The 12,509-nt window shown below is 37.5% G+C and overlaps 1 protein-coding gene across 5 annotated transcripts in view; it reads right to left on the bottom strand.

Moving 5' to 3' along the window:
* Positions 1–4,180, bottom strand: part of LOC114363571 (uncharacterized) — a 46,283-nt gene extending 42,103 nt beyond the window's left edge. For all 5 annotated transcript variants that reach the window (XM_028319328.1, XM_028319330.1, XM_028319332.1 and 2 more), the window contains exon 1: positions 4,143–4,180. In XM_028319328.1, the coding sequence (XP_028175129.1) occupies positions 4,143–4,149 (7 nt within the window). In that variant the 5' untranslated portion in view covers positions 4,150–4,180. The remainder of the gene's footprint in view (positions 1–4,142) is intronic.
* Positions 4,181–12,509: the final 8,329 nt, after the last annotated feature.

Genomic DNA, 12,509 nt, shown 5'->3' with positions numbered 1-12,509 from the left:
CGATGAGGGCAGTTTTAATAAGCTAATTCGATTCAAAGTTCAACAGCGGTCTGTGGGACCGCACGTCGCAGACTACGTAACATTTTTGCACCATACTAAAACTTTCGTTTTTGTTTTAGACGACTGATTTTTTGAAAAAATGATGGATCCTGGGCCATCACAACCTAGAGAAAGACATTTCCTAATGATATATTGATATTAGGACATAATGTTATGTAAAATATGGTAGTCTGTAAAAAAATACCGCGGAACGGGTGGTAAAGCAAACAGTGACATGATTCTTGGCTCTGACATGCCAAATCAACCTGATGTGATTGCACCAGCTGCAAAAAAGACGTACATTTTAGTCCACCTAAATTGAAAACGAAATTATCTTACAGGTGTTACCTATGCATACCGAAAATGCTTGGCATGCGTTAAAAAAATATGTCCCGATTGTGCCTAATGTTTAACCTTCGTCAAAATTTTTTTGTGCATGTAATGTACGTGTCATTTATTTTTATTTTATTCATTATGTTCACTATATTTAGGAAGTAGTATAGTTTTTCTTGATTTGGTTAAAATTTAAAAGTTTTGAAGGTGTTATTGAGCTCTAGTGTAATTTTAATGTAATTAAGGGTCAAAAAAGTTTTAGCCATATTTAAATAAATAATATGCATTAATTGCTCACAAATTATATGTATGTTTATTTGTAATACTATAATGTTCTCAAAAAATATAAAACCAATATACTTTTATACAAAAAATGATTATTTTTTGAATAAACAGTATAGCGGTCCCACAGACCGCACGTCGCAGACGAAATACAGTAGACACTACTAGATAGTAAATATATCAGACTATACATTTTCTTTGCAAAAATCATTCTTATTACAACCACATAAGCCACAGTGTGTGCCAGCTTGATCCTCTGTACAATATAGATCCCCGCCCACCCTATAAACATCGGCCCAAGATGCCCAGCACATAGCAATATTATGAATATTTTAGTGCACACCATATTTTATGAGAAACACCCCGCATAGCAGTTTTATTTGGTATTCTATAGCTTATCGTGATTACGTTCCTTTGAACACGAAAGCATGAGTATAATAACCACTTTATCGAAGTTGAGATCTTATAAATGTGTGTAACAACCATTGTTACATTTATAATACGATTTTGTTCTTACGAAATTTCAACCAAAAAGCCGGTTGAAAACATAGGTTTAAATCAAATAGTAAAATGTCCGCATAGCAACTACCAAATTGCTATTTCAATGTCTTGACTAATTCTTTACAATTCGGAAGGAAGAAAATTGTTTTTCGACAGCTTCCAAGGTAAGCACTGCCAGGCACTGCCTTTGAAATTAGTTTGGCATGTTTAATACCTTTATTTAAGGGTATTGTTTTCAATTATTTCAATTAAGTAGAACAAATTGGACACGCTGTTATTGTTATTACCTAGCCTATTTTAAAAATATTTTTGACAAATAGACCTAGCTTATTAAATGCGTGCCTAACCATGAAGGTTACAATAAAACAACTGTAACAATTTGTACAATTAACAAGTAATTTAGATATGAATTGAATACCTAGTATTGCTGGACAAAATCGATACTTAGGTAGGTACTCCTTCCAACGTTCCAACCTACTTCAAATAATGGAGGACGTCTACAATAAGTAAAATGAATTTTACTCCAGAACGATTTATCATGAATCGTAAATGAAAAATACATTTTTCATTTACGATTCATGATAAATTTTTTTATATCAGAATTCTAAATTGATTTAAAAGAAACTAGGCTCTGGATTTATATAAAACTAGGGGCCGCCCGCGACTTCGTACGCGTGGATCCCGTTTTACCCCCTTCATCTATCTTACGCGGTTTAGATTTTTTCATACAAATGTTTTTTCCCGCTAACTCCCGTTCCCGTGAGAATTTTGCAATATCCTGTTGTAACTAAGCTTTAAGTTTACTAAGGGACCTGCATGCCAAATTACAAGCGTCTAACTTAAGCGGTTTAGATTTTTCATACAAAAGGATTTTCCCGGTAATTCCTGTTCCTGTGGGAATTTCGGGAAATCCTTTCTTAGTGCACCTCTACGGTACTTAAGCTACGTCCCTTATAAATTTCAAGTGCCTACGTTTAGCCGTTTAGGCTGTGCGTGGGTATGTCAGTGAGTCAGTCATACAAAAGGAATTTCCCGCTAATTCCAGTTCCCGTGGGAATTTTGCAATATCCTATTGTAACTAAGCTTCAAGTTTACTAAGGTACCTGCATGCCAAATTTTAAGCGTCTAACTTACGTGGTTTAGATTTTTTCATACAAATGTTTTTTCCCGCTAACTCCCGTTCCCGTGAGAATTTTGCAATATCCTGTTGTAACTAAGCTTTAAATTTACTAACGTACCTGCATGCTAAATTTCAAGCGTCTATCTTACGTGGCTTAGATTTTTTCATACAAATGTTTTTTCTCGCTAATTCCCGTTCCCGTAGGAATTTTGCAATATCCTGTTATAACTAAGCTTTAAGTTTACTAAGGTACCTGCTTGCCAAATTTCAAGCGTCTAACTTAAGCGGTTTAGATTTTTCATACAAAAGGATTTTCCCGCTAATGCCCGTTCCCGTGGGAATTCCTAAGTATCCTATAACCTGCCCAAGAGTATGAAGAATAATTGTACCAAGTTTCGTTAAAATCCGTCGAGTAGTTTTTGTTTATATAAGGAACATACAGACAGACAGACAGACAAACATTTTACTGATTGCATTTTTGGCATCAGTATCGATCACTAATCACCCCCTGATAGTTATTTTGAAAATATATTTCATGTACAGAATTGACCTCTCTACAGATTTATTATAAGTATAGATTAAATGGCTGACTACCAAATTGTGTTTAGTTAACAGACGCCCGACATTAATAAACTTTGAATTGTCTAGTTTATAAAAAGAAATAAACTAAAAACGCCGCTGAAAATGTAACCCACTTTCAACGTAACTCACTCGTTCAATTAGAAAAAACTTTTTCCAATAAGTTATTAATAATAACCGCAGTATTTATTTTTTCCTGTTAATCGTTTTTGCGATTACCGAGAAAAATGTGGTTCACTGGTTTTTCATATTTGTTAGTACTTCACGCTAGCACGCACTTGATTTGACAAGAGATGTATGCCCTATTTATCTTATAGATAACAAATACATGCACTATCTTTGTTTTATTAATAATCTTTATGTAATTTAATATTGTGTAATCGTACGCTTATCTCAGGCATCATGGTTGCATGCCATTATGCATGGTGAGCACGAAATCTATTGATTTAAATTGTCACGATTAAGATTACGTTTGAACAATAACAACGATAATTGGTTTACGTATTGTTTGTAAAGTAAATTACTTAACGAAAGTCATAATAGAAACTCTCTTATACAGGGTGTACGGAAATACATTGTTTAAAGTTTAATTATTATTTTCCTAATAAGAGAAAGAAGAATTAAGTATAAGAGAAATTAAAAAAGTACAGAACTTTTTTCAGGCCTTTTATGGTCTACCTACTCGTATTATTTACATACAAAAAAATAATAATTAGCATTCAATCATACATAGGACGAGTAAAAAACCCAACCTGTTTCTTACAAGCAATGTGTAAGACGATCAAAACATTAACATTACCGCCTACGTACAGTTTTATAAAAATATCTAACACAATATCACGTAGGAAGACCAACGCTTTTAGTTACGTGCATTGTGAAATGTCGAAGACAAATTGCGGTAATTATACATGTCATAAAAATTAACGCAAAGATAAAACGAGGCAAGACACGATTAGTACTTCCTTTATTACAGTCACGAGTGGCAACAGCTACTTCATGTTATTAAACTATTGTTAATTACGTTCGAACAACAAACTGTCAGTTTGATTAATCCAATAAAACGGTCTAATATTTTGTAATTGGTGGCGAATGGCCAGTGGCTCATGGTTGTCACCTAACGAATGAAGATGTCAATAACTGGACGAACTGTTAATATAGACAGAGTGGCCCGAATGTGTTTTATAGAGGGCCAATAAAATTGTACCTACAGTAAGTATTTTAATTATGAAATAAGTCCAAAAAATATTTTAGACACATGAAAAAATCCTTAGTTAAAACTAGAACGTACCAGTCATAGAGTTGAAGAATTAGGACCATTATTTCGAAGCCAACTTACCTGAAAGAAAAAAAAGAAAAGTTAGAAAAACATTTATCATGGTAAAAATCTAGGTTGTCCCACACTCAGAGTTGTTCCACGAGAGCAAGTATGCAAATGCTTAAAGTGTGATGGTATAATAACTCACTGAATAGAAAGCTAGCCTTGCATAATTCGATAGTAATGTCAAACGTGTTAATTCGATGCATTCGGGATTGATAAAGTCAGAAAGATGGTAGACGATCGCCCGCGCATGTCATTATGTCATAATCATTCGATTAGTTGCGCAACTAATTATGTGGTTTGCTAGCCATTACACAACCATAGGAGAGATTTGCAATATCAATTAGTCAAAACAGTAGCTATAGGCATGTCATAAATTGCGCTCTGCGCCGGAGCTAGTATTGCGTGACTTCATGTAGGTGCTAATTAAGATTTAATTGAAAAAAGGACTTTCCTTTTTATAGCTACTGCATATTATTAGATTTTATTAGCGGATATGTATAATTACGGGGCATAATTTCTAACTCCTTTAGCTGTAATATTTCTAACGAGTTTTTTAAGTAATAAAATTGTGAGAAAAACTTTATGATGACCATTTCATAACACTGAAACTCACCTCAAGTTTTAAGTAAGAAAACCTCGTTAAGTCAAAACTAGTCCTTAATGGCACTTAATGTCCGTAATTAACATACGGCCTCAGAATGACGACTGAAATGGAGACTGCCGCTCATGTCCTTCTCGCTAACTACTCGCCTGAAGGACACTCTCCTTTATGTTCCACTTGCTCACCTCGGGAACACTACACGTAGACATACCAACCTAGTCCCAAATGTCATAGGCACAAAGATGACATTTCCCTGAGGGAGCTCATGACGCAAGCACAACCACTGTGCCTCACCGAAGCATGAACCATGAAAAGGCTCGCCAAAGAGCTACCGTGAACCGGCCAAGTACTAATTAATGTTAATGCGAATTATAAAACCCACAGGCTGCCTGCACTTTAAGTTTATATTATTCTGAGTACGTAATCACGTAATTCAGAATTACGAATAGCTTTAAAAATATTCTTTTGTTTTTTTCAATGGAGGTCATAAAATTTATTTATGCGGGTTCCCAACTCATTACCACGTTTTAAGTTACTATTTTTATTTAGTTTCAAAATAGAGATTTCCTAGATTTTATGGGTAGAATTCTTTAGATGATATTTAAGACTACGAGTATGCTTACCAACTAACATTTTTTCTTTGTAAAAACCTAAAAAAGTTGCATCGTGAGGTTGCGGTTAAATGCCATTCTACGTCGATAAAAAAAATACAAAAGATTTAAAATAAAATACCAGACTGGTTCGATAAACATCGTGATTACATCAACAACTTTGTTCGTTGGTTATATCGGTTTCGCTGCTTTGTTAGTATGTAATTGTAAATGCATTAGCAATTAGGGGTTTATGCGGGTGGCGTAATGAATGGGGCGTATTGATGCGCACGCGTCGCCCCGCTCGTGACGGGTTCATTAAACCACGTTTATGTTGGGCCCAGATGTTTATACAAATAATGTGCCAGACATAAACGACACTAAACTTAATGCAATTAATGCTACATTTGTTTATTCTGCTGCTGGTAACAGTCATCACATGTGAAGACTTCTAGAAGAAGGTATTCGTTTGACTCATGTCATCAACTGGTTAAGTCAGCTAGACATTTGAAAAGCTAGTCAAATACCTAGAACATACTTAGCCCAATTGGTGAGTACTACTTCATCGAGCTACGAGACGACTGAAAGGTTTACGTAGTCAATTGAAAACTGACATTTAATATCCACTAACTTGATTGAATCATAGCTGTGCCATATACATTTCATAGTATTAAACAGTCACGGCTTCTTCCAATTAAGCAGTAAATATCCGTGACCTAGTTATACCAACGAGCAGTTTTCTATCAGTAATTATACAAGATGAAAAATTTCAGCTGATGTCGCAAAGACGTAAACATCAACTGATAAACCGTGCTATTAAGCAATATGTTCTAGATCCATTTCAAAGTGTACGCGAGGCCGATAGCTGGATACATTACAAGGAGTTCCTTCCATTGTATCTAAAAAGCCAGACTCAGTCCCTCTTCCAGCCAGCTCTCGGCACAATACTGGCATTTGCTAATGATCGACAGCTCAGCCTTTGTTCGGCCCACACCGAGGCACTTTTTGACAATGAAACCACACTCGTATTGAGCAACGTAGCCGGGCGAAGTATACAATTTATAATGTCGTAAGTCGTAACGCCCTATCAGGCGGTCCCTGCACCGAGTAATTTATTTGTCATTTCGAGGATGAAAATTAAATTCGAAAATGTATTATTTATAAATGCTGCCCAAAATGTTAACTTAGCGTAATAACATTCAAGTTAGGATGAATGTTTGTTACTCCTTAAACTACTGAACGAATTTTGATGAAACTTTAAAGCGCCTTTAAATTACACAGTAATATACTGATGTGAAAGCATCCTAGCAGTTTGTTATTGTAATATTACGGATGACTAGATTTAAATGAGATTAAGGTTTTAGAACTTCAAGTAAACAGAGTCTCCAATAAAAACCGAACAAACAGAGAACCAATTCACAGACTTGTTTACGATTGTGAGCGAAAAGCAAAGAGGGGCGGCGTGTTTTGGCATAACGGCGCTGTCTATGCCCTCGGCTAATATTGACTAAGGAGGAAAAATTGGGCACACAAGATGAGCGCTTTCGCGAATGTCGCAGTTTCATGTGATCGTAGAAACTTTCGACTGTGGGTGTAGCCATTGTGTAAGCGAAAGGCGAATAAAACAAAAGACATACGGAACAGACCGCCGAAGCGATTGCTCGCGACAGATGAATGTGGTCAATTCTTCATGTCGACTTAGCCTCCGTTGACTTTAAAGTTTGTACAATGGTGCAGTTTGAGACGATAAGTAATTATGCAGACAAAAAGGTGCAGAAAACACCCACCACTAATTGCAGGGGTGTACGCTCATAAAGCACGGATATTTTCGAGAAAAGCTGACGTTAAACGCCATTTATACCCGGCTATATTTGTTACGGGAGTCGCAGACGCCGCGAAATCCGTAAACCTGGTATTTATGGGCGAAACAACATAAACAATTTTTGCACGGTTACTCAGCAGAACAATTTAGTTGTTTTTTGACGGTGGTGATAGAATATCTCTAAAATCTGGTTTGCTCTGCCAAATTTTTTTTAGCAAGAGTGACGATGGAAAAAGCTTAAATAAATAGTTAATTAGTCTTTCTTAACATACTTTACAATTACTTAGTTAGTTGTAATTTTATGATCCGTTTAAAAGGACAGCTTTTGCTAATCTGTAGTGATAAGAAATTGATTTCGTATTGCGTCTGTGACCGGATTTAATAAAGTTTTATTGAAATGATTATAGTATTAACATAAATAAATATTAATTGACATACACTTCTTCGTCTGGTCGCGGTGTCACGCGTTTGATCCAAAAAGGCAAATGTAGCATAACATATGAATAGAAACCGCTTTCCCTGCCTGTGATTGAGGGCATGGCGCCTAACATTTACATAGTTGGACAAATAATACTGTTTTTTTTTCAGTAAGGTAGGTTTCTTTTTAATCGTTTTTTAATATTTTTTTATAATGAGGAAATACTGTTTTAAATAACCGTAAACGTGAAAGCATAAAAAACATAAAATTACTAATTATTGTTTGTTAGTATAAGTACCTAGTGAAGATAAGTAACGTAAAGTATAAACTAAAAAATAAAACTGCAATTAATTGATTGAAAACAACGCATCAAACGATTTTCCAGTTAACTCTTAAATATACCACGTTCGCTCTAACGTTTCAAGTTTCTTGTGAACTGTAACGTGTATGAGTGATTTTATAACATTAGTGTCACTAGAAAGCAGTAGATAACTTTTTATCTTCGCATCGCTCCGATAGTTCTTTGAAAGGTGGAACCATACTAAGTTATCACCTGTCTCCCCTTATACAACCATGCGAGATGCCTAGCTCTCTCCATGTAATAGGCAGGTACCGAGAAAGGTACAACACCGAACGATGTATTTTAAACACTATCCCAATGATTTAAGAACTAAGTTAAAGATTTTTTCTGCCGGAGACTGTAAGTGAGTGGTACACGTCAATCTTGGACTAATTGATCTTTACTTAATGTGTTAAACAGAACAGCGCAACGTATGAATCGCAGGCAATTATCATTCCTTTAATTAATTTATGGAATAACAACGTATCTTTGAGACGTTTTCCTTCTAAATATTCTAGAATGCATTTGACTTTGAAAGTTTAGGTTTTAGATTTGGTTGATGACTTTTGCAATGGCTCAGTAATTAAACACCTAGTTCTGAAACAATCAGTAGCAACCTTCAAAATGGCATGCAATTGTTCCAGTAGCGATTGCTAACCAATACTGCAATTGACACTAAAAATGACCTTTATGACAGAGCTCTTTGTTGTTCTCTAACGGTTATTAATACCGAGTCTCTCAACCTTGGCACTCGTTGATGCTCTAATAATACAGCGTGCATGGAGGCAGGCAGCCAAGTGGTTTCAAGAATCATTTTACAATCACTATAAAAATATTTTGAACCAACAAACAATAGTATCTATTTAGGTAGGTACTCATATTATGAAACAATACTGCGTAAGAAAATCCATAGTAGCCCTTTGAACCTATGAAACAATGTATTCCACCTGTTTGACTTTCATTTGTACTTGTAATACAGGTAGAGTGCGCAATCGTAGAGTGACATCTATGACAAGAAAGACCCTTCAGTGGAAAGTCAGAATTACATAAACTTGAGAAACATCGACCTTAAATAATGTGCAAATATTTTGCAATAGTCGGAAGTTTGGCTAAATACATATCGTCAGTGGAAAGGAAAAAGGACTAAAGCGCCATTTTGGCTAAAATGAGTTATATACATTGTTGGATAGGATTTTTTTTTCTGCGTCGATCTATCTAGGTTTCAACTCAATCCGATGACTTTTTTGGCGCTTTAGCACTCTGAAAATTTTAAGTATTTCTAAAATCACCGCCCTCGTCGCTGCTAAAACGACGTGTTTTCAGTGTTTTTGCAACAAGTGTCGCGTAAGGGTTTTTTTGCTGGCAAAATATTTTTGCTTTCACAACATTAAGTATTTTTTTGTTATTTAAGAACTCGAATGACTTGTTACTTTAGCAATTCGAGCTTTTTGAGTTTTATAGTTCATTGGTATATTAGTAGTTATTCATGGTTGTAGTTCAAAATGATTTGGCGTGTAAGCAAAAGTAAGTGAACAAGATTCGATTAATTTTGGCGCTTTAGCAAAAAGTAGCCTTTTTTTAATAAGCTTTAAAGTATTTTAGCGAAAATGAGAGCATTAATCAAAGCAAAAACTATAGTAGTTAAGTATTATTAACAAAGACATCTCAAACACACTTGTGACTATAAGCACACACTACGCACTCGGGTCACTCACAAGTGCCTGCAAAGATGCAAGAATGTTGCAACTATCCAAATAAATAATTTGCTCCCTGGGCACACATTTATGCCGGTGGATTCAATGCACTCACACATTGAAAAAAAGTGTTCGTTCGTTTCAGCCCGAACGATATCCACTGCTGGATCCCCCAAGGCCAGGCCTCCCCCAAGGATTTTCACAAAGACCGGGCCCGCGCTCGCATCCAGGCACCTCCTGCAACCACCACCTCCAGATCGTCGGTGCACCTAGTGGGAGGCCTGCCCACACCACGTCTTCCGGCTCGTGGTTGCTACTCTTTTTCCAGAAATTTTCTACCCCTGCAGCCATCAGCTCTGCAAGCTATGTGCCCCGCCCACTGCCACTAGATTTTAGCGATTCTGCGGGCTATGTCAGTCACTTTGGTTCCCCTGCGGATCTCCTCATTTCTGATTCGATCACGCAGGGAAACTCCGAGCATAGCACGCTCCATCGCTCTTTGGGCGACCTTGAGCCTTCTTATGAGGCCTATATAAGCGACCACGTCTCAGATCCACAAGCCAAGAAAAAAGGGTAACAAACACTATTGTATGGGCGCCGCGCCGTCAAATTGACCTGCCTGCAGTATATGCTGCTCTATCAAGAAAATTTCCCAAACTAATGGCAAGATAAGTCTTTCCCTGGCTTCTTGAGGATGAAGTGAGCCGTCTTCCATTTTTTGGTGAAATACGCTATAGATAGGCATTTGTTTGCAATTTCCATTAATATCTCCCTTTCGCTACGAATAGCTCTGGTACATAAATATCGGCGGGAAATCATCCGGTCCCGGGGCTTTCTTTAGATTTTGCACGTTAAGCACGGCCTCCACTCCTGCCTCGGTAAAAAGGGGATCGTTTGCTGTTTGCTCTTCTAAAGTTTCGCTCTCTATCAGTTGTCGGAGACGCGTGTGGTGTGGTTTATCTATTGTCACGGAATAATCTGGATCAGCCGATTATTCTGGGCACTCTGCCCAGTCTTGCCGTTAAAACCATTCAGGAGCATGTCCTCTTTTCTCTGGAGCTTTCCCGATGACTCCATAGATTCCATCCCACATGTTTTCTCTCTCGTGTGTCGAGCAGAACTCATTCCAACTCTTTGTTTGCGCCTCGCTGGTCTTCGGTGCGTATTCTTGTTGCCGCACTTTCACCTAGACAGAGAGAATAGGTTATGGCGTTGTGGTCTGAAGTGACTAGCGTTCTGTCCACTTTCTCTTTAATCCTACCCAGTAGTGGCTTACTGCACGCTGACACATCCACTTTGCTTGTGCGCAATCTGCCCTGTCGATATTTTTTGAAAGAAGAAACTGTAAGCTTCACCTAAGCTTTCGGAAACGCTGCCCCACCATTGGTTCTAGGCGTTCACGTCTCCCCCTATAATGATGTTTTGGGTGTTTAGCTTTTTCATACCGCTTTGTGCGTTATATCTAAAGCTCAATTGGATTGTCTCCCTCATAATACACGGACACAATTCCTAGTTTTAGCCTGCCTGCCCCCAGTGTTACCGCGGCCTCCGTCTCCGTGACCAGTTAGGGGTCGTGAATGACTCAATCGGTCACCGAAGACTGAGTGACTGGTTTCTGCCGATTGAGTGCTAAGGTTATATCCTTGTCCTCGGCTGCTTGCAGCAGTTCGGCAGTGGCTTGCTTGGAGCGTCTCAGGTTAGCTCAGATGATGTTGAGCTTTCACAAATCAAATCAAATCTCCCAAAAGACCACGGACACGGTCTTTTAGGAGATTTGAACTCTGCATGTTTAGGGTGTTCTTAGCAGTATGCTGTTCTGGAAAGCGCTATGTAAGTAGTCCTACTTTTGTTTTTCTGGGCATTCATCACTTTATCACTGCTTTGCTCATAGGGCTTTTGTATGTCCAAAACAGAGGCATTTGGCGCATTTCACTAGTGGGGTCTTCTACCGGTCTTATCTCCAGACCTATGTGAACTGCCCCCGCCTCGAACAAGCGTTTGTAGAGAATGGGCGACACTTCCATCCATAGCATTGTAGAGTTTCTTATTTTGGGCCTTTAGATTGTCATCCTTTTCCACCCTTAGACCTTTGATTTTGAAGTCAAAAGTGGTTCTGACGGTCTTATGACATTGTCGCCGGTTATGCTCAAGTCCGTCGATGAGACTATCAGTGTGTGGGCATAGAGATAGTTTGAGTCCCGGGAAAGAACATAGGATAGTTTTTATCCCGGTTTTTGAAACAGGGACGCGCGCGATAAAGTTTTTCTGTGACAGACAAAATTCCACGCGGGCGAAGCCGCGGGCGGAAAACTAGTTCAAAATATAGTAATTACCTACCACTCCCGTACCCGGTTAGAAGTAATGACAATCAAATTATGCATGATGTTAGGATAAATTAAGCATTTTTTGTCATAAAACATAATACCTATTCAATCTATAAGCATTACTTTTGCATAAAACGTTTAATGTAGTAAGAGTTTAGTAACATTTGCTTATATTCGTTCTATAGGGTCTGCGTGTAAGCAAATATTCATGTAAGCTCCATGGATAATATCGCTTTTACGCATTTTTTCGCTGGCGCATGCGACTATCTTATTTTGTAGTTTAGTAATTTATCTTCGACTTACTTATTAAGCTGTATCTCACTAAGTATTTTTTCTCTTTTATCAAAAAGGTTGTTCAAACTATTTAGCACTTATTGGTTGCTGGATATCCCAATCCCAACTAATATTATAAATGCGAAAGTAACTCTGTCTGTCTGTCTGTCTGTTACGCTTTCCCGCTTAAACCTCGCAACCGATTTTGATGAAATTTGGCATAGAGATAGTTTGAGTCCCGGGAAAGAACATAGGATAGTTTTTATCCCGGT

This window comes from Ostrinia furnacalis, unplaced genomic scaffold (assembly GCF_004193835.3).
Source record: "Ostrinia furnacalis isolate ACB-3 unplaced genomic scaffold, ASM419383v2 OfSCF7173, whole genome shotgun sequence".
Classification (NCBI taxonomy): domain Eukaryota; kingdom Metazoa; phylum Arthropoda; class Insecta; order Lepidoptera; family Crambidae; genus Ostrinia; species Ostrinia furnacalis.
This window is presented reverse-complemented; position numbering and strand designations above follow the sequence as displayed.